Source organism: Dysidea avara, chromosome 3 (assembly GCF_963678975.1).
Source record: "Dysidea avara chromosome 3, odDysAvar1.4, whole genome shotgun sequence".
Classification (NCBI taxonomy): domain Eukaryota; kingdom Metazoa; phylum Porifera; class Demospongiae; order Dictyoceratida; family Dysideidae; genus Dysidea; species Dysidea avara.
This window is the reverse complement of record NC_089274.1, coordinates 31,186,026-31,209,388: the sequence shown is the minus strand read 5'-3', so window position 1 is coordinate 31,209,388 and position 23,363 is coordinate 31,186,026. Positions and strand designations below refer to the sequence as shown.

The window sequence follows — 23,363 nt, the reverse complement described above, 5'->3', positions numbered from 1 at the left end:
CCACCCAGACCACCTACACACTCCACCCACAGCTACACACCACCCACCCACCTACCCACCCGACACCACCCACCTACCCACCCACTCACACCACCTACCCACCCACTCACCCACCTACACACCACCCACCCCACCCACTCACCCACCCACCCACCCACCCACCCACACACCCACCCACCCACACCACCCACACCCACCCACCCACCCACACACCCACACACCCACCCACACACACCCACCCACCACCCACCCACCCACCTACACACCCACCCACCCACCCACACACCCACCCACCCACCCACACCACCCACCCACACACCCACCCACCTACACACCCACCCACCCACCACACACCACCCACCCACCCACACACCCACCCACCACCCACCCACACACCCATCCACCCACCTACACACCCATCCACCCACCTACCTATACACACCTACATACCCACCACCCACTCACTGACTGCAGTCGCAAGCCTAGAGCCAAAACAAAGCAACGCACAGCCACCATTTTACACCACAATAGCAAACTAGTGATGTGCAATATACCGAAAAATTATTGACATTGCAATATTTTTTTCAAATACCGATGCCATATCGAATCTCAATATTTTTATAATTGATATCAATATTTATCGTATACTCAATATTTTGCTAAAATTTTCAATATATTCAGTAATATGTTGGTAATTTACAACTTTTGGTGTGTGATTGTGCAATCACAGTAGAAATGAAGCTCAGCTATGTACAGTATAGCCATTTTAAAAGTGTCTACCAGTTTCCAAGACTTTTTATTACCTTTATCACAAATTCTGTAAAGCATAGCTGTTAATTATAAACATTTGCCCCACGCAATTACCCAAAAGAAAAATATCGAAAAAGTATCGAAATTTCAATATTTTACCAATTATCGTATCAACATTATACCGAAACCAAAATCCTAATATCGAATATCACTAAAACAAACTCACTAGTGGGATGTGCCTTTTGGGGTTCCGAAAAGTGCATTCCTTCTTTGCCTTGTCTTTCCTTTTATATTCAATCTAATCCAAAACAGCCAAGCTGTAAAAAAAGTGTGCGGCCCTCAAAATGTCTATGGTGAAAAAAGATGTGAAATCTAAGGTGGTGGCCAAGAAATGGCTGTGATGGTAGGTTAATGATAAAAATTTTAATAACAACAATTCAGGTAAATTTGTGCCAAGACCAAGTGGCACCAACTTCACCTGAATTGTCGTTATTAAATTGTTTACCATTAATGTACCATCACAGCCATTTCTTGGCCGCCACCTTGGATTTCACTTTTTTTTTCACCATAGCCATTTTGAGGGCCACACACTTTTTTTACAGCTTGGCTGTTTTGGATTAGATTTCATTTCTTTTTGTATTTGTATACCCCAAAGCTGGCCACAGACCCCTTTGGGGCTTTTTAAACGTATTTTTTTACCACAGGAAGAAGAAAAGATGAAGCAGATATTAAATACTTAAATTCTGGTTTCACCTATTTTGTGAAAATTCTGCACTGAAATTACGCTACTACATCGTGAATACATTATGTACAGTATACCAGTCACTGTACTATACATACACACTGCAATCAGCTTGTCAACACAATTCTGTCTCTAATAATATGTTGAACTAAGCTCCATACCTAAGGTTTACCAATGGTTTAGTTATTCAATGTTTTAGTAACATTATACATGTATCATAATCCTTACTCTGAAGTTTATACGTAAGTGCATGTGCATAACACTACATTACATACTGATTTCTCAATGGTGTGCCATTTCTTCCTAGCATTCTCACTCGAAAAAATAGAAGAACCTCTTTGTTTGCTTAATGATGATGACGACGATACTGCTGCTGTTTGACGAACAGGCCTTTGACGCTGAACACGTCTCAATGCAGCAACCTACAACAAAATTAGCACACATCTTTTTTCGTAGCCATTATGTTCTGATTTTCATGTGCAGTAGTAAAACACTTTACACATGCAATAAATACATGCGTTGTTATTTAAACAAACTGAATACTGCTGAATGGCATAATAGTACAGTGTAGTTAGATTACAAGGTAAATTTCCACTATTGTTTTTGTATTACAGTAACTGTGAGCACAAATTTTTAAGAACAAGTTGTTTTGTAGAACAGAAGACTTTACTGAAATATATATTTAAAGGGATGCTAAGTAATACTTATCGAATTAAATTACAAACTAAGTATACATTGTATAAAAAGTCACATGCACCTTATAAATTTAAATTTTGGTTTCATCTTGCTTTTTAAAAAGTGCATAGTACAGTAACTACAGTGTGTATGTTATACAAACACTTCCTGAACCTCTTCCTGCCTCCTCTTTAAAACAACATCTTTTCTTAATTTATCAGCCTTCAATTCTTTGATCATATTTTCCTTTCTTCTGTCTTCTTTTTTTAATTGAGCTATTTCTCTTTGCTTTAGCAACTCCTTATATGGAATATAAATCAATCTTAACATATGTAGATGCTGCATAAAGATCGTATTATCCTACTACTAATTACACATTATATATAAATATGTATACTAGACAACACAAAATACAGTACGTACGTCTAATTTCTTTTGCTGAGATCCTTCTCTCATTTTTCTCATCAAATTGACCTTTAAAATTATTAAATCATAATGCAGTAACAATATTCATGCACAGCAAACACTACTAATGTTACAATTTAATGAGAGACATGGACTATGGCCTTTCAAAACTGTGCTAAAAAAACACAATTGATTCTCAATCAATCTACAGTACAAGTACAGCAGGCCAGTGATACATATCTTCTAGTATCTAATGTAGGCACATGTACGTACAGTACTACCATTAACCAGTCACTGTAACCCAAAAAAGCTCCTAGAAAGTTTATTATTAACAATTAGCAACTGAAGGCATACTGTAAATAATTTAAAATTACAGTATGTATTAGTCATGATTTCTTATAGTTATTGCATTCACTTTTACAGAACACATACATAATGAACATGCACTTGTGAAAAAAATCAATTGTCAATACATCATAAACATATGTTATACCGTATCTTAATTCTGATAATCTTCTCTGCTGTATTGAACTATAAGGCATTTACATACTGTACAGTAGTACTTCATAGTACATCATGAAGATTTGCATTCTCTCTACCAAAAATCGATCAAAAACTAGTTGAATTTTTAAATTAAAGCTTCACAGAACAACTACTGAAGGTCTATAGGATATCTGGTCCTACAGCCTGTTCACAGATGTAATCTTTACTTAACAACAACCTGTAATATTGTTTAGGTATAGCTAAGCCCTTAGAATTCACTCACAGTGATTTGAAAATACTTTGCCAAATATCCTAACTTTTTACTTGTAGCTTTAGTTATGTTAAACATATGTGACCATCTCAGCGAAAACACGTCTAGTTTGCACAACCTCCGAATTCTTTTATTAAATTTCTCAGCATTATCTGCATTGTCCAAGGAATGGTTTACAAGTTTCAGTCAATTATGGTAAGTAGTTTTGGAATTACAGTGCCAGAAAGTAGGAAGAACAAGGAAATCGATTTGTACAGTGACTATACTAAAAATAAACTACAGGCGCTTACATTCACAGCCAAAACTTCCATTTAGATTAGTCTACAAAGTTGGAATTTGGTTTACAATGTTCACCATGGATTGGCAGATCAACCAAGGTATAATTTTAGCCTTACAGTCACTTGCGCATAGGCGTATGAAAGCAGTTTTGTTGAAGAAGCGGTGACAATTTTGTTTACGTCTACCGCATCATAAACAAATGCACATCACACGCAAACCATTGAGGCTACAGAAATGAAACAAAGATTTTCGAACTCCCCATGAGTAGGCAAATGAGATGGTATATAGGTTTAGTCAAGTCAAGACTTCTTTTCCTGAGTAATGGCTTGATTAAACCTTGTGTAAAATTTTCTTTGTGACATGTGTAATTTCACCAGTTTTTTTAAATTTTTTGTGCAAACTAGATGGATTTTCGCTGAGACAGTCACATATGTATGCTAGTTTAAAGTAATAGTCAGTCATTAGTTGGTTGCTTGGTCAATTGGTTGAGTAATCAGCTTACTAGTAAAAAACACAGAAATTATCAGAAACATGTCAAACCTTAAACGCACATGAAACTTTTAAGGAATTAAGCCGTAAATGTGCACGCAACTTTTAGGAATATGTGTTTAGACAAAGCAAACTTACATGGTGAGGCAAGATAGCTTTCCTAACTCTATTAGCCTAAAATGAGATATCAATAGAAAGCTTATTCATTGACCTACTTGGGGAAGGCTAAATAACTACTGTAACAACGAAGGTTTACTTGTATAACATCTAACTTTATCGCAACAGCACATTCTTCGTTTTGCCTGTCATATTGATTGCGGGTTTAATCATGTGAGCTGTATATGGCCTGGTTCGCCATTGAATGACGATTCGAGTAATACTTGTTTGCAACGATTCGGACCAACTGGCAAGGAGTTATGGATCATTTTCTAAAGGTATGTAGTAGAGTTGTACCGATTCCCACTTTTTATGGAAAACCGATATCGATACATTTTTATCCTGTTTTACCGATAGTTAACCGATACCCGATTGTAGGTCTCTAAAATTATACTTGTGCACACTCCATTAAAAGTAGAGTTAGTAAAGCCAATTGTGTAAAATTGTACACTTATCTCAATCAAAGTTGCTAGTCAGACAAGTGGGCTAGGGCCTGAACCATCACTGTTTATCTTTGTGGTTACCACAAATTACCCAAGTACATACCAGAGCTTCTGACACCAGCCCTACAGTGGTACTACAGCTGCTGAAGCTAAATAGAGTAATAATCTGCTGGCCACAGCCCATTTCAACCGATTTCCAATTATGTTAAAACAGCTAATTATTGGCTTCTACCAAGTACTGATCTGATTATCGGTACAACTCTAGTATGTGCACACTTTTATAGTTCTTTGTTCAGAATTATTTTCACGGCGAGTTTTAGTTCCTATACTTTGGTCATAGGGTAAACCCCTAGGTATCATTTTAATGCTTATTACATCACGAGTAGAATGACACAAATTACAAAGCAATACAATAAACGCTTCAAAAGTTACAGCGCTTTGCTTACAGCCATGCGTAAAAGCCTATCTATAGGCTACGCGTTTTCCAGGGACATGCGTAATCCGCCTATATATAGGCTTATGTGCGTTTAAGGGTTAAGGGACATTTTGGTTTGATTTAGAATATACATTTACCAATGTGCTGTAAAGGTAATATGAGATCAGTTACTGGTCAATATTTTTATATAGTGTGCTCATACAGGTCTACTTTCACAAATTTTCTTCAATGGTTTTAAGAAACGTGGTAAGCTCATAGCCAAGGTTCAGGCAGTAGGTAAAAACAGTAGACCCGGGGACCAAGGACCCAAGACCAGGCGACCCATGGGGGTTCAACTCTTCATACACTTCACAATATTCCACAGGTACATCTGCAAGTACACTTGCATGGCCAATCCACTTTTTTGTGTCTCACATGATGTTTACACCAATTAGAATTGCGCCTCTGAAAAAGTATGTACTGCATTTATAGGCCACTCGCCTGCTGCACTAGTCTATTATGCCACCTCAGCTACTAGAGTAGTTTAGAAACATTGTGCAAATACACCACAATGTACGAAGTCTGGTTGTAGAGCTGCTGCAAATTGCTTAACTTGGTTTAGCTAGTAATTGCTACTTCCCTGGAACATTTGTTTGCACAATGTTTCTAAACTATTGTAGTACAGCTATAGCTGGGGAAGCATAATAGGCTAGTATACTAGTGCAGAAGGCGAGTGGCGACTCAGTGGCCTATAAGTGCAGTCAGCTTCAGAGATTTTTTTCAGAGGCACTTAAAATTTCTAATTGGTGTAAACGTCATGAGAGACACTGTGACAGCGAAAAAAGTGGATTGGCCATGCAAAACTACTTACAGAAGTACTTAGTACAAGTATAGAATATTGTGTAGTGTATAAAATTTCAAGAAGAGTTGGATACCTGTGGTCCCATGGTCCCAGGTCCTTCGTCAAAAACACATTTTTTTCGATAACCAACTACAAAGTCATTAAAGCATTATCTATTAATCAAACAACTTTACTCTAGTGGGATAAGGGAGGACAAAACATGATAGTTGATGCACTAGACTAAAAGACATGGCTTTGCCTTAGGCAATGTTGCACAGTGAAGAAATTAAGCCTGTAGCAGTAACCATTGTCAAGTTATGTTTAAGTAATTTGTAAGTTAGTCGCCTTCATTTTTCCTATATGCTGCATGGAGCTGAAATATGCCTTCTGGCATATTGTATAAGAGTCTTACAGTATGTACTGCATCATAAAAGGTAAGAATGGTACAAGACTCTTGGCTACATACATGTAAAGGACATAGCGAAAAACTGACTAGTTCAATTAGTAATTAGGATGTGTGTTTCAATGTGCTATTGTACATAGTACACAGTCTTACGTATGGAGAATGATACAACAAGTGTGTTTACACCTGCACTTCTTATTGTAATGAGTATAAGAAAAAAATAAGAATTTTAAGTTTGTAGGGATCATAAAAAAATAGTAGGATAACACAGGAGGATGCCTACACCTGCAGATGTACAGCTGTACTAGTGGATAATTATGCAGTCTACATCCATGACTGAATTAGGGATTAAATGTCCACTAGTATATTTGCAGGCATAGGCAACCTCCCTTGTTTCTCCCTACTTTTATCTAAGATCACCATTCAAACTTAAAATTCTTAATTTTACTTATACACGTTTGTTTACTTTTTTGTAACATTATTATGACTGGGAAAATTGTGCGTACTGCATCAAAAGGAAAACATGGCACAAAAGGTGATGTTTTCGACTAAATGCTCACCCCAACCATCAATTACTGACTTGAAAGTGAAGCGGCCATTCCGCTTTGCTTTCAGCATGTTCAGCCCATTTCACAGAATTACAAATGAAGAAAAGCAGGGGAAGCGCCTCTGCAATCAATTCAGTCTCCATGGTAAAGATGATTAAAAACTGTCATAGAAACATTAAATCACTTTTATGCAATAGTCTTAGATACTCTAAAATAAAAAAACAAGAATACACTGATAGATGGCTAAATATTGATATTGATTTTTTGTAAAAAATCACCAAAACCCAAATTTTGGCCTGCATGCCTGCCTGCCTACCTGCCCGCCCGCCCGCCTGACCGCAATCACAATGCTAGAGACCAAACGAAGTAGCACATGGCCACCATCTCTTGCCACAATAACAAACCCACTTATGGCATCTGTCTTTGACAAGTGTCTGCCTTCAGTGCTTTTCCTTTCCTTTTATCTACACCTACACAGTCGTCATCTTCTTCATGCAAAGAAATCATACTGATACACAAATTTTCCTCAGAGACATTTTACTTAGGGAGTGTACATGTATATAAGAGCCACAAAACCACAGTGTATTTGAACTGCTTCAGCAACTGTAAATAGAGTAGATAGGTGTAGCTGCACTTATAAAAAAACAATTGTGTGCACTGACCACGCCCCCTAAATATTAGAACATGCCACCAGGCTCTTATCAATTAAAGCATGCCATGACTGTGTCACTTAATGATTTATCAACAATAAGTTCTGGTTTGTTGTAAAAAACTATGACATAGATAACCACACCACTTAATATATTGTATAACTCAATAGGTAGATTGAGATACTCTAATAAAGCAACAAACGTACAGTAGATATACTATAGCAAAAAAGTTGACAGCCTAAAATAAAACTGAACTAGGGTTCTATCAATATAGTAGTGAAACAAAAATATGAGTGAAAACATAGCTATGTGGGAAGACCCCTACTTTAGCATTGAATAGATCAATACATACAGTAATGTGTCATACAGCCCAATAAACTGACACAACACACCGTGACTATATTGACAGGAAGAAAGTATCACACAATTTTCACACATACTGTATGTAGTTCCGTGATCTCTTATCAGATTGAAACCAAATTTGCAACAGAAGTGTCTGCCAGGTAGGGGAGTCTACATACCAAATTTGAAAAAAGTTTCAGGGTTATTTTCTTCATTTTTTCTCTCTTCTACTTCCTTTTGCACACTTTTCAAAATCTTCCATAAAATACAAACACATACCCCAATTGACCTGAAATTTGGCACACTTGAAGGGCACATTAAATCAAATTTCAGTACCAAGTTTGGTGGGAATCCAATGAACAATCACGGAGTTTTAAATAATTATTTGCAAAAAATAAGATTAAACTTCTCTCATGCCCACAGGGTAAACTACTTTAAGGAATGAGTTGAAAATTGCTATGTAGATGGAGTAATCATTGTAGGAGTGCCTTTTTGTATTTTGAAAGGAATCGAGATAAACACCATGGAGGTATGACACAAAATCCAACCTGTGTCACACTTATGCGATCAAGTTTCATGAATAAAAATCCACTAGTTTTCATGCCAACCAGGCAAACTGCTATGAAAAGTGAGATGAAAACCGGTATGTACATGGAATAATCATCATAGAAAGTCCTTGCAGAAATCGGAGTAAAAGCCACTCAGTTAAAATACAAAATACTACTACGTTTAGCGAGTGCATGATCGAGATATTGCAATAGTACAGTCACTCTATTGGAGTATTCAGCATCATTAGTAAGTGACCCTATCAGAGCATTCAGCTACAGAGTACATGAATACTTACTGTGTAAGGAGTTGAGCTACAAAACAAGTCACCCAGTAGAGAGTTCAGCTACAAAGAATCATCCTGTGGAGAGTTCAGCTACAAACAAGTCACTCAGTAGAGAATTCAGCTACAAAAGTCACCCTGTAGAGAGCTCAGCTATAAATAAATCACTCTGTGGAGTATTCAGCTGCAAACAGCCACCCTGTACAGAGATCAGCTACAAACAAATCATCCTGAGGAGAGTTCAGCTACAAAAAGCCACCCTATAGAGAGATCAGTTAGAAACAAATCACCTGTAGAGAATTCAGCTACAAACAGGCCCCTCAGTAGAGAGTTAAGCTACAAAAAAATCACACAGTAGAGAGTTCAGCTAAAAGCAAATCACCCTTTGGAGAGTTCAGCTACAAAAAGCCACCATGTAGAGTGATCAGCTAGAAACAAGTCACCTGTAGAGAGTTCAGGTCCCGCAGTAAAGAGTTCAGCTACAAAAAAGTCACACAGTACAGAGTTCAGCTAAAAATAAAACACCCTGTGGAGAGTTCAGCTACAAACAAATCACCCTGTAGAGAATTCAGCTACAAACAAATCACCTTGTGCCACAAACAAATCACCATGTAGAGCGTTCAGCTACAAACAAGTCATCTTGTAAAGAGTTCAGCTCCAATAAATCACCCTATAGAGAGTCTACATTGTAAGGTACTCTGTAAGAGAGTTAAGTTACAAAAAAGTTATTTTGTAGTTGTAGAGATTTCTTCTATAAGTCAGACAACCTGTAGATGTAAATTCATGTTATTATTTTACATCATTATAAGCAAAATTCCTCTCTTGATCTCTCTGTAATGAAGAAAAAAATAATGCTACAAAGCTTGCCATAGGCCGGCTTTCGACTATACAAATAAAAAAAGAAGTGATATCCATAAAAAAACAACCAAGCTGTGAAAAAAGGGTTTGGTTCCCAAAAAGCCTGGGTGAAAAAAGACAAGGTGGAAGTTAGGGATGCGTCTATCATGCCGGAATAAATTCAGGAATAATAGGTAATGGAAAGAATTGGGGAATATTCTGGAATAATCGGATGAGTTCTAGGAATAATTAGTGCAAGATTATAAGTTTTTCTTGTAGTGTGATGCAAAAATATTTTGAATGCAACACTGAAACAGTGCAAGTATAAAAATGGTTGAAAAATAGAGATATTCTAATATAGCAGTCACTTATACGTTTACTCTAATAGATTTAGGAATAATAAAGAATTGCCAGAAAGAATAATTGGAAGATTAAAAAGCATATGGACTCCTACCTAGTGGTAGCCAAGAAACGGCTCCTACCTAGTGGTAGCCAAGAAACGGTTGTCGTTAATTGAAAGGCAAAACTTTCAATAATGACAATTCAGGTGAATTTGGTGCTGAATCCCGGAGAAAGCAACACAAATTCACCTGTATTGTCAGCATTAAAATTTTTGCCATCACAGCCATTTCTTGCCCTCCACCTTGGATTTCACATCGTTTTTCACCCTGCATGGCTTTTTTGGGGTCGAGCCCTTTTTTACAGCTTGACTGTTATGGCATATAGATGACTGTTGTGGCATATAGATGACAGTAACATGACACTTTTGGGATTTTCTCACATAGCTACATGTATGTTGTAATAGCTACAATCACTCATATTTCTACTTTTATAGGTGAAACCATACTTCACTTATGTTTTTAATTATACCAGATATTATGATATGTATTTACAAAAGGGTATTGTACGTACTTTCTAAGAAAGAATTCTTCATAAAAAAACAACACTGTGAACATAAAGCATTTCCCAAATTCATTATTGTTGCAATGATGAAAAACACACTATGATACGCAACAATTATACATAAATTCTATTATGACAGTTATGTTATCGAGACTCTTGCATCCCTTGATACATTGCTAAAATAAGTAACTCACTTTCTGTCTTTTCAAATCCTCTACACTGGTCTTTAGATGCCTTAGCTCAGCATCACTTTTTACCTGCACATGACATACGTATATCAACGTATACACAATCACCCCTTATCGTATTCAAACTATATAGATTACATTTAAAAGAGCATAGAATGTATTGAAACATGGCTAATAGAAAATCAATCACCATACAAATACTGAGAGGATACTGCTGCACAATTCCAAGTATCCTACCCTCAGATATTATTCATTATTGCATGCTTATCACTATCAACAATAATGTAGTGTGGTGCTCAACTAGACATTGGGTGGCCATCACTACCAGCAATAATGTAGTGTGGCACATGACTAGACATTGGGTGGCCTGCAGTTGAAATTCTGTAGTTGAGGGATTTTTTTTCCCTTTCTTTTGCCCATTTTCTGTTTCACCTTATTGTTAGCTACTGTAGGTTAAGTAATGTTTAATTTAATCACTAGTTCCTGTTTGTTAGGTTAGTTAATCCAAAGGCTGCAGCACATGTTGCTGTCAGACCTTCAGTGCTGGCCACTGTAAAGCTCAAATTACATAACCAAGTAATAAGAATAATAAGAAATGACATCATAAATGATTAATTAATTAATTAATGTACAGGACTAACTACGAAGTGCACAAACGAATACTCACCGGGGTTGTGTTAGACGATACACGAACGTCAAAATAACTATGGGTATTTTCCCAAGTGCTTTGTTAATGAGTTAGGTTTTCTAATAGGCGCCGTCCTTTCCAGTTCTTGACAACCGGTTAAAACACACCACGCGTTAGTTACTAGGAGTTCAACTCGTATAACCTTTGAGTAGCTACAGCCGCATAGCAACCAGTTTATATGCACTACGCGTAAAACCAAACATTGAACTTGTACAACCGGTTCGTGAACCAGGTTTGTAATTCTTAGCAACCAGTACATTAAACTAAGCATTGGATACTACAAAATTTGACTCAATACTTCGACATGAGAACTCACCGGGTGGAACTAGAGCAGCGTACTCTGTAGAAAGATCAAGATACTGGTGTGAGAGACACTTGACTAAACAAAGGAAGAATACACGAGAGACTTACGGGAAAACAACAGGCTGGAGTAGAAGGTTTTGTACTTAAGACTGTGTGAATTTCTTTTAAACCGTTGCCCCTAGGTTAACCGGACAACTTTTGTTATTACTTAAAAGAGTGGGGCCTAAAAGGTAGCACAGGACGATGTCAAACACAAAAATTTGTTAATTATTTAATTAATGGAACCATATAGATGGTGGGGCCATTGGACAATTATTGCAAGATCGAGATACTCTAATAGAGCAGTCAGCTACTCTAATAAAATAGTCACCTTTACAGTTCCTTTTAAAAGCTAGCAGTTTTTTGTATGTTTTGGTGTAATTTCACTCCTTGCCATACCCACCTTATGGTCTTCCATGTTGTGGTCATGTGTGCCTGAGGACACAACACACTCTCAGTTACTGTATAAGATACATATGCACTATTTTCATCATCATCATTGATGGTTCTCTCTCTTAAGTATTAGCTAAGAACAGTAAAACTGTATAGTCTCTCTGGGCTTCTAAACTATGAAAATTTAGGGGCAAACATCCAAATAACCAACATATCTGTTGTATACAGCATCACCATGCCCCAGAACTGCCCATATATAGAGCCTACAGCTTTTGCTGCATTTGGCAACGGAAAACATGGTAGTCATAGCTGGAGCTGAGCAATGTATGGGCTGGCTTGCATGTCTTGCTACACCAACTTATAGTGTTCCACCTGCCTCAAACTACACTGTACTGTAATGACATAAAAACATTAATATGAAGGGCTTTGTGTTCACTTTAAACCTTTCACACTGCTTGACTCAGTAGACTGGTTTTATGGCCTTATCAACAAGTATCGATAGGCATTAAAAACTTTGAATGATTGCCTGTGATTATACCGTGGCCTTAAATTGTGACCGGATCTTGGAAAACCTACCTTTTGGGCACAAGCAAACTTTTTGGGAGAATTAAATTGAAAATTACAACAATTTTTTTTTAAATTAATTTTTTTTGCATATTCGGATAAAGCAACTATTAAACCTTCTTGCTGTGAAGTTTCACGCCCATAACTTCTTTTTCCTAGGAGATATGGATGACTATATCAGACCATGTAGTAATTTCTCATGTGTGGGACACCAATGAACTTACAAATTGGGTGATTTGTCCATGTGATGGAATGGCTAAAACTTAGTCTTAGACAATGATACTTGGCTTTTAATTGTAGAAAAGTACCAAGAATACTTCATTAAACTATCAGAAATGTCTTTTAAAGTATTTTAGATGATAAGAATGGTATTATTGGTAAACAAAGTAATTTGTCACCATTTGTTACCCTTAATCTCTCACAGAACTCAATACATTACATAGAAGTTAGTTTGTAATGTACAGGAAAGAAAATCAGCCATATCTCAGGAATGATTAAAGATATTAAGCTGAAATTTTAACACAAGAGAGATGAGCACCCAGTACCTCATTTAAGCTATAAAACAGAAATTTGACCAATGTGCCAAAAGGTAGGTTTTCCAAGAACAGGTCACAATTGTTTTAATTAAAAGTTGATGTTTTAGTTAAAATGCTTCAAATTGTACCCTATAAATTAATTTTAGTGAACTTTGAGATGTTGTGAAAGCTATAATAGCTACAACTTCTAGGGGGAGGCTGTGCCCCCCAGATCACCTGCTGCCAGAAATTCTATACTCTGGTCAGCCCCCTCTCATATCAACTATTTCCTCTGCCACTGCTCCAACAACTATTTTCTACCATGTTTTGCTTGTGCGTAGATGGATATGTTTGTGTACATACATGCATGTGTGTGTGTGTGTGTGTGTGTGTGTGTGTGTGTGTGTGTGTGTGTGTGTGTGTGTGTGTGTGTGTGTGTGTGCGACTGCTTTATTAGTGTAATTTACTGCTCTATCAGAGTATCTCAATCTTGTATACAATTTTTTGAAGGGGTGTGTGTGTGGGGGGACGTGCCCCCCTGGATCCGCCACTGTTATACCTCCTTTGATCAATACTCTCTAATAGAACAGTCAGTATGTAGTGAAATGCTCTAATAGAGTATTTGTTGATTAAAATATTATAAAATTATAGTAATGAATGTTGTTAGCTAGGAAGGGACACTGCATGAAGTGCATAATACGTAAATATTTTGGGAAATTCATGAAAGCATTTTAGGCAAAATTTTGAGTATATTTGGCTCAGGCCTACTACTTCTTAGTAACAAATTAAGTTTGGTCCTGTACCGAATGTACACTTTGCACAGATATAGTATCTACATAAATACAGTTGGAACTCTTCACAATGACTTGATCTTCTCTTCATTTACTGTTCCATCCGACCCTCATGGCACATATCATAAATGTATGGAGCAGAATTTTCTTCTTATCCACTAGCAGTCTATGTGCCTTGGGTGTGCAGCACTTTCTGTAGTAGACTAAAGCACAGTTGAACTGAAATGTCAAAGCCAACTAATCGAGATTGAATGGTGGCCATTACACTTCGCTCTTATATATTTCAGTCCATTACACAACGCTACAAATGAAGAGTTACAGTATGTACAAAATATACGTGAATTTACTTGAGGTGTGAAAAGGGCTTTCCGTGAGATTTCTCCTAAATATATCATGTGATGTCAATCATGAATTCAGGCCTTTGGTAAAATCATAATTCAAATAATGTGGTATGTGCTATATTACTGTCACAGGGTTGTGTATGCTCTGCCATGAATTTAGTGTAGCATAACTAACATTGAGTTAGTTGCTTGTGATGGCTGGGCAAAGGTTGATGGATGGGAAAGGAACTGCAATGGTAGGGCAATGCCTGCTCATGCCCATACTGGCCATAGCTACACCTATGGTGTGTGTGTGTGCGTTTGCGTGTGTGTGTGTGTGAATGAGTGAGTGTATGGGTGTGAGTGTGTGGGTGTGCGTGTATATGTGAGTGAGTGTGTGTGTGTGTGTGTGTGTGTGTGTGTGTGTGTGTGTGTGTGTGTGTGTGTGTGTGTGTGTGTGTGTGTGTGTGTGTGTGTGTGTGTGTGTGTGTGTGAGTGAGTGTATGGGTGTGGGTGTGTGGGTGTGTGGATGTGAGTGTGTGCGTGTATGTGTGAATGAGTGTGTGTGTGTGTGTGTGTGTGTGTGTGTGTGTGTGTGTGTGTGTGTGTGTGTGTGAATGAGTGAGTGAGTGTATGGGTGTGAGTGTGTGGGTGTGTGGATGTGTGGATGTGAGTGTGTGGGTGTGCGTGTATATGTGAGTGAGTGTGTGTGTGTGTGTGTGTGTGTGTGTGTGTGTGTGTGTGTGTGTGTGTGTGTGTGTGTGAGTGAGTGAGTGTATGGGTGTGAGTGTGTGGATGTGAGTGTGTGCGTGTATATGTGAGTGTGTGTGTGTGTGTGTGTGTGTGTGTGTGTGTGTGTGTGTGTGTGTGTACATGTGTGTGTGTACATGTGTGTGTGTGTATCTTTCAAATATGTGTGCACATAATTATGTGTGCTTTTATCCATGCACATATTGTGTGTGTGCGTATGTGTGTTTGTGTGTATATCTAGATGTGTGCATGTGTGTACATGTACAGTGTGTGTGTGTGTGTGTGTGTGTGTGTGTGTGTGTGTGTGTGTGTGTGTGTGTGTGTGTGTGTGTGTGTGTGTGCGTGTGTGAATTTTTGTGCCCATATGTGTACATAGTTTAGTGATTGTGTGGTAGTAATAGTGTGACCAGTATTTTTTTTTGTATGATAACTGATGAGGTCCTGGGAACACATCTACTGTTTGTTTTGCTATTAGTTAAATCAACCCAGCAGTAGTAATGGAAAAGTGTTGACACTAAAGAAATGATTGGCAATCTCCTACATCTCACTTATTGGGTTGAAAGGAGAGGGATTTGTGCCATCATCTGTGAACCTCCTGCTGAATGCTTATCTGCGAAGTACATGGTAATCAATAAAGCAATGTGTAAGATTCTCTAGTAGCAATATTAAATAGTTTGAGTTTGGCCACGTTTCCATTGTACATAACAATGCCATATACATGGAAGGTTACCAAACTCGAATTATTTATACTAGGTAAAGGCTACCATAAATGCTATGCAATGGTGATATAACAGGTGATACAGTAGGACTTGAATCTTGATTATACAAACTCTTTATTATCTGAACAGTGTAATTGACTGTTCTATTTGAGTATTCTGTTATTAGGTGATCGTTTTATTAGAGTAAGTGTATGTTCTATTAGAGCAGTTGAACGGAACTTACTATATAAATGAATGGGCTTGATTCATACAAACGGATTCACTTATCTTAACACTTTTATAATAGAACTGGCACACAGATGCTTGGGTCCTACTGTACTTACTATACATCAGTTAGAGGAACAAAATAGAAGTTGTCTTATACGTAAACAATCTACTTCGTTATGTGTGACCCAGTCCTAGTTATACAACCAAGTACTAAGGATAATACGAAATGTGGTTAAAATTACGTCATTAATAATGAAATAAATAAATAATATATAATGTTAGAGAAAACTACAAGGCCTAGACACATAAACTAAGCGGGGATAGATTCGCCTGTGAATGAAAACACAACCGTATAATAAGTACGCCTGTTCGCGCTGATGACTTTACCGTACGTGTAATTCTATATAACGCCCGGCACCACACCCTTGTTAATTACAGATTGCTCGAAGGAGAAGATTAGTAAACGTCGCGGAGAGGCCAGAGGCCACATTACAAGTATGTTTAAATGTTTGTAACTGTGTATTTTGTGTGCAGGATATGTGCTCCAGGAGTCATGCAGTGAACAACCAGCTGATGACCAGTTGGGATACCAGCTGATGCGCTCATAAACAACCAGCTGGAAAACCAAGGTAATGAGTAATGTAATACTTGTGCTGGTAGTTGTATTATACATCTTCATCCTTCATCTGGCTTGCTAGCAGCTGGAATTATTTTCCACTGGACTTATCTACTACTCTACCGTGAGTCTGTATAATAGCTAAACTAGAAGCCGATGCAGTGCTGCATATACAACAATGTGTAACTATCTCCTGAATGTTGTGCATGGCTGTATGCATAATATTATAGGCTGAGATCACTGTGCCAATGCCACACCGCTGATATACTGGCACATCACCTGTGGCCTCTAGTTACAACAGAGTCTGTTGTGCCATATTGGCTTGATTGGGATCAATTGTTAATTGTGCCTTCACCATGTCCCTTGTTCTGCATAGCCTCACTTCACTGCTGAGTCATCTTGAGAGAAACGTCATAACCTACAATATATAGCTACTTTCAATATAGCTTGGTTTTGGTGTAGGTTGTGTTTTAGTATTGTGGTTTCCTTATGCCAGTTAAACTCCCTTGCCTGTGTACATATGCCTATATATCATTTCCACCGGTACACGCACACTGCTCTGAGTGCTGCCTATGGCACTGTTTATACTTGCCCAATGGATAGGTTGCAATGTTGGTGTATGTAATTGGTTGTATGTGACGTGGTCCTAGTAATAATAATTATACTACCAAGTACTAAGAATAATACGAATGAAACGTGGTTAAAATTACGTCATTAATTATGAAATAAATAATTAATAAATAATGTTTGAGAAAACTACAAGACCTAAGGCTTCGCACTCACCGGGAATAGATGAAAAGATAATCTTATAATGGGTGAATGTTACCGTGGAGGTGATAGAAACGTACGACAATTCTATTTAATGCCAATCAAAACAGCACGTAATATACCCACTACCAATCGAGCAGATTCAAATGGCTATTTAAACGAGCGAATTGCGGTTCAGTTGTGTTTGAAAGTGTTGCCAGTTGGCACACTAAGTCTCAAGTCACAATGCCAGCTGCCAGTGGATGCGTTCCGTGTATCTATGGCTGCAGGACACCTGAATAGGTTTGACATGCCAACTGCACAAGGAAAGGTATGTTTGTTTGTATTGCAATGTACATATGTCTTGTATTTTATATTTTTTCTGGCTTGCTAGGCTCTGGTTGGTTTGCTTATCTGTTTGTACTAATGAATTGTAAAGAGCGTGGTATGTTTTAAAAGTTTTCTTGTATTATTATACATTTTTCCTTGACCTACTGTAGCTTACTAGGCTCTGGCTGGCTTGGCTGTCTTCCTTTATCTGGTTCACCTGGCTTGTATACTCCTACAGTATTGTGCATCTCCTGTAGGTTGTGTATGCATATACTTTGTACACATCACTATGCCATTACCACACCAATGATGTACTGGCACTTAGCTACTGGTGGCCTTTAGTTACGATGCCATTATTGTGTTGTATCTGTCACTACTGTGACATATTGAGTTGATTTGGGGATCGTGCCTTCACCACCTAATAGCCTCACCAGGGGGCTGTCACGTTGGTGTATGTACTTGGTTGTATGTGACGCGGTCCTAGTTATAAACCAAGTAGTAAAGAAATATGAAATGCGGTTAAAACTACGTCATAAATAAATAATAAATAATGTTCTCAAAAACTACAAGGTCTGGAGACATGAACTAACCGGGGATAGATTTGCCTGTGAATGAAGGTACAAACGTATAATCGTTGCTCCTGTTCATGCTGATGACTTGCCCATACGTGTAATTCTATATAATGCCCAGAACCACACCCTTGCTTAATTATTTACAGATTGCGCAAAGGAGAAGATTAACGATGCCCGTGCAGGAGAGCTACAGGCCACTTTACGTGTAAACAAGAAGATAACAAGTAAGTTTTTATATTTGTATCATCTCAAGTCTCCATGCCAGCTGCCAGTGGATTCATTCACGTAAATAAACAATACAAGAAAACATTAAAACATATGCCACGCTCTTTACAATACAGTTACATATAAAATACAAGCATACAATTTTGTTTTGTGCAGCTGGCATGGCGAACTTCCTTTGTGTTGGTGTCAGGATATTTATTACGTGATTGATCTTTTTTGCCTTCACCTGGCGTAGCTACTAGGCTCTGGCTAGCTTGGCTGTCTTCCTTTATCTGGTTCATCTGGCTTGCATACTCCTACAGTATTGTGTAGCTATCTCCTACAAGTTGTGTATGCATAATTATAGTGTGTCACCCATCACTGTGCCATTGCTACACCACTGATGAACCCTGTGTAGCTCTAGTTGGTGTTGACATACTGTGCTCTATATTGGCTAATAATTTTTATCTGGTGATGTCGCCTATAATGTAATGCTGTATACGATACTGCATTAATGTATAGTTCTCTCCTGTGTGTTTTGTATCAAGACACACGGTAGTGTGTTGTGCGGCCCAAGAAGCCGGCGTGCCACCCGTCAGTATATTAACAGGAAGAAAGAAAACGCAATTTTCACACCTAAGTAGCTCTGTGATCCCTTATCCGATTGGAACCAAATTTGCTACAGATGTGCCGGCCAGCTAGGGGAGTCTACACACCAAATTTGAAGAAAATCGCTCCAGCCATTCCGAGATACGAGCGAACAAAATTTCGTTTTAATTTCTTCATTTTTTTTTATTCTTCTTCTTCTTCTTCATTTCGCACACTTCACAAAATCCGCCATAAAACACGAATGCGTGCTCGGATCGGGCTGAAATTTGGCACACTTAAAGGGCTCATTAAGAAGGCGGATCTCTGTACAAACTTTGGTAGGAATCCGATGAACATTCACGGAGTTATGACCGATTATTTGCGTAAAATAAGGTCGAGGGTCTGTCACGCCTACAGGGTAAACTCCTTTGAGGAATCAGTTGAAAACTGATATGTAGATGGAGCAACCATCGTAGGAGTGCCTTTTTGTGGTTTGAAAGGAATCGGGATAAAGACCATGGAGATATGACACAAAACCCGACCTGTGTCAAAACTACGCGATCGATTTTTATGAATAAAAAAAACTATTAGTTTTCTTGTCTACCAGGCAAACCGCTTAGAGCAACGAGCTGAAAATCAGTATGTAGCTGGAATAATCATCATAGAAAGTCCTTGCAGTAGTACAGAAGAATCGGATTACAAATCACTGAGTTATGATTCGAAAGACAACTACGTGTAACAAATGCGAGATCGAGATACTCTAATAGAACAGTCACCCTAATAAAGTATTCATCTGCATTTATAATTTACTCAATTATATTACATTGCAAGTTATTCTGTAGGGAATTCAGCTACAAACAAGTTACCCTGTAGTCAGATCAGCCAGAAGAAGGTACCTAATAGAGAGTTCAGCTACAAAGAAACCATCATGTAGAGAGTTCAGCTCAAACAAATTTCCCTGTAGAGAGATCAGCTAGAAGAAGTTACCTTGTAGTTACAAAGAAACAATCATGCAAAGAGTTCAGCTGCAAACAAATCACCCAGTAGAAAGTTCTACTATGAACAGACCACACTGTAGAGAGTTCAGTTAGATACAAGTCATCTTGCAGAGAGATCAGCTAGAAGAAGTCACATTGTACAGAGTTCAGAAACTACCATGTAGAGAGTTCAGCTGCAAACAAATCACCCTGTAGAGAACTCAGCTACAAACAAATATACCCTGTAGAAAGATCAGCTAGAAGAAGTTACCTTGTAGGGAGTTCAGCTACGAACAGATCACCCTGTAGAGAGTTCAGCTACAAACAAATCACCCTGTAGAGGGTTCAGTTACAAAGAAACCACAATGTAGAGAGTTCAGCTGCAAAAAAATCAATTACTCTGTAGAGAGTTCAGCTAGAAGAAGTCACCTTGTAGAGAGTTCAGCTGCAAATAAATCACCTTGTAGAGAATTCAGCTACAAACAAATCACCCTGTAGAAAGATCAGCTAGAAGAAGTTACCTTGTAGAGACTTCAGCTACAAAGAAACCACCATTTATAGAGTTCAGCTGCAAACAAATCATCCAGTAGAAAGTTCAGCTATGAACAGATCACCCTGTTGAGAGTTCAGTTAGAAACAAGTCATCCTGTAGAAAGATCACCTAGAAGTATAACCTTGTAGAGAGTTCAGCTACAAACAAGTCATCCTGTAGAGAGATCAGCTAGAAGAAGTTATCTTGTAGAGAGTTCAGCTACAAAGAAACCAACATGTAGAGAGTTCAGCTGCAAACAAATCACCCAGTAGAAAGTTCAGCTATGAACAGATCACCCTGTTGAGAGTTCAGTTAGAAACAAGTCATACTGTAGAGAGATCAACTAGAAGTATCACCTTGTAGAGAGTTCAGCTACAAACAAATCACCTGTAGGGATTTCAGCTATGAACAGATCACCCTGTTGAGAGTTCAATTAGAAACAAGTCATCCTGTAGAAAGATCACCTAGAAGTATAACCTTGTAGAGAGTTCAGCTACAAACAAGTCATCCTGTAGAGAGATCAGCTAGAAGAAGTTATCCTGTAGAGAGTTCAGCTACAAAGAAATCATCATGTAGAGAGTTCAGCTGCAAACAAATCATCCTGTAGAGAATTCAGCTATGAAAAGATCACCCTGTAGAGAGTTCAGCTATAAGAAGTCACCTTTTATAGAGTTCAGCTACAAAGCAACCACCATGTAGAGAGTTCAGCTGCAAACACATCACCCTGTAGAGAATTCAGCTACAAACACATCTCCCTGTAGAGAGACCAGCTAGAAACAAGTCACCCTGTAGACAGATCAGCTAGAAGAAGTTACCTTGTAGAGAGTTCAGCTGCAAACAAATCACCCTGTAGAGAATTCAACTACAAACAGATAACCCTGCAGAGAGTTCAGCTAGAGTCAAGTCACCCTGTAGAGAGAATCCTGTAAAGAGTTCATCTATGTACAAGCAGATCACCCTGTAGAGAGTTCAGCTACATTTCAAGTCACCCAGTAGACAGATCAGCTGCAAATTATCCTGTGGGGATTAATTGACATGTAATAAATATATGCACTATATATATAATTTGTACATTTACTGATAAAATCAGAATGAGTTAAAGTATTTATAAAATCTGCTTCATCTTTTTCTTTTTCCTGTGGTAATGAAAAATATATAAGTTGAAAATCCCCAAAGCTGGCCATAGGCCGGCTTTGGGGTATACAAATACAAAAAGAAGTGAAATTTAATCAAAAACAGCCAAGCTATAAAAAAAGGAGTGCGGCCCTTGAAGAGGCTATGATGAAAAAAGATGTGAAATCCAAGGTGGCGGCCAAGAAATAGCTGTGATGGTAAGTTAATGGTAAAAATTTTAATAACGACAATTCAGGTGAATTTGGTGCCGCTTGGTCTTGGCAAAAAAGGGCCGCACTCCTTTTTTTTACAACTTGGCTGTTTTTGATTAGATACATAAACTTTGTACACATCACTGTGCGATTACCACACCAATGATGTATTGGCACTTAGCTACTGGTGGCCTTTAGTTACGATGCCACTATTGTGTTATATTTGTCACTACTGTGACATATTGAGATGATTTGGGGATCGTGCCTTCGCCACCTAATAGCCTCACCAGGGGGCTGTCACGTTGGTGTATGTACTTGGTTGTATGTGACGCGGTCCTAGTAATAATAATAATTATTATTATTATTTATTACAGGTAATTTATAAGGCTAAACAGCCTGTTACACCTGATTAACAGGTAAAAAAAGTACAAGTAGACTAATTACATACATTTATACATAGTGTTAGATGAATATTGGTCAATCAATTTCTTAAAATCATCAACTGATAATAATAAGTGATTGATTAAACTTCAGGGACTGTTAAGTTTGTTGATATTGCCGTCCCTGGTGATTGCCATCTTAGGAACAAGATTGTTGAAAAGAAGGAAAAATATACGGATCTGAGTATTAGAGTCAAGATGATGTGGAAATCACCTACTGTAGTTGTACCAGTGGTTATAGGGGCACTTGGCTCTGTTCCGAGTGATCTTGAAGAGACTTTACTCCTAATAGGTTTAGACAAGTGGATAATACCTGTTTTGCAAAAGACTGTATTGCTGGGTACTTGTCAAATATTAAGACATTATTTAACTCATTCAGCCATTAAAAGACTCACATAGGTTGTGTTCATGTTGTAGTAGGTTTTTTTTTGTTTTGTTTTTCCTTGCCCATATACCTGGTTGGTATTGGGATTATGTACCAGATTGCCACTGTATCTGTGTTATTAATCATATAATAATTATTATACAACCAAGTATTAAAGATAATAAAAATTGTGGTCAAAATTACATCACAAACAATGAATGAATGAATTAATCAATGTATGCGAAAACTACAAGGCCTACAGATGGGGATACAGTAGGGGACTTTTAAAAAATTTACACAGAGAACTATTGTAATGCTATTGGCAATATTATTAGTAATTTCAATTAGTTTTTACAGTTGCCTTAGTAATTACAATAACAATTATGATTGCTTACAGCTTGTAGTACTGTGTTACTATTATTTTGTTAATTGGCTGCTACATGATAGCTGCAATGTTACAAATTTCACTGCCCCCTGCTGTTAGGCCACTCCAAATAAGACTGTAGTTTCCCGTCCTGATGTTTTCGTTATTCGGTGCGGGCGGGAGGCTTATTATCATTATTCATTATTAAAGATATGACTGCTCTATTAGAGTATTTCGATCTTGAGAGGATTTCAAGGTCATGAAATGGCTTCTTTGCAAGCTAGCAACCACCAGAACCGTTCATTTTTAGGTTTCATTGTGCTTTTTAGCAATGCAAAATAAAAGGCTCCATGAGAAGTTTCCAGA

The 23,363-nt window shown here is 37.9% G+C and overlaps 1 protein-coding gene across 2 annotated transcripts in view; it reads right to left on the bottom strand.

Moving 5' to 3' along the window:
- The window catches only part of LOC136250691 (kinesin-like protein KIF21A), a 465,334-nt gene that overhangs the window by 157,567 nt on the left and 284,404 nt on the right, over positions 1-23,363 (bottom strand). For both annotated transcript variants that reach the window (XM_066042921.1, XM_066042922.1), the window contains exons 22-25: positions 10,656-10,718; positions 2,591-2,641; positions 2,342-2,467; positions 1,768-1,914 (exon numbers count right to left, since the gene is read on the bottom strand). In XM_066042921.1, the coding sequence (XP_065898993.1) occupies positions 1,768-1,914; positions 2,342-2,467; positions 2,591-2,641; positions 10,656-10,718 (387 nt within the window). The remainder of the gene's footprint in view (positions 1-1,767; positions 1,915-2,341; positions 2,468-2,590; positions 2,642-10,655; positions 10,719-23,363) is intronic.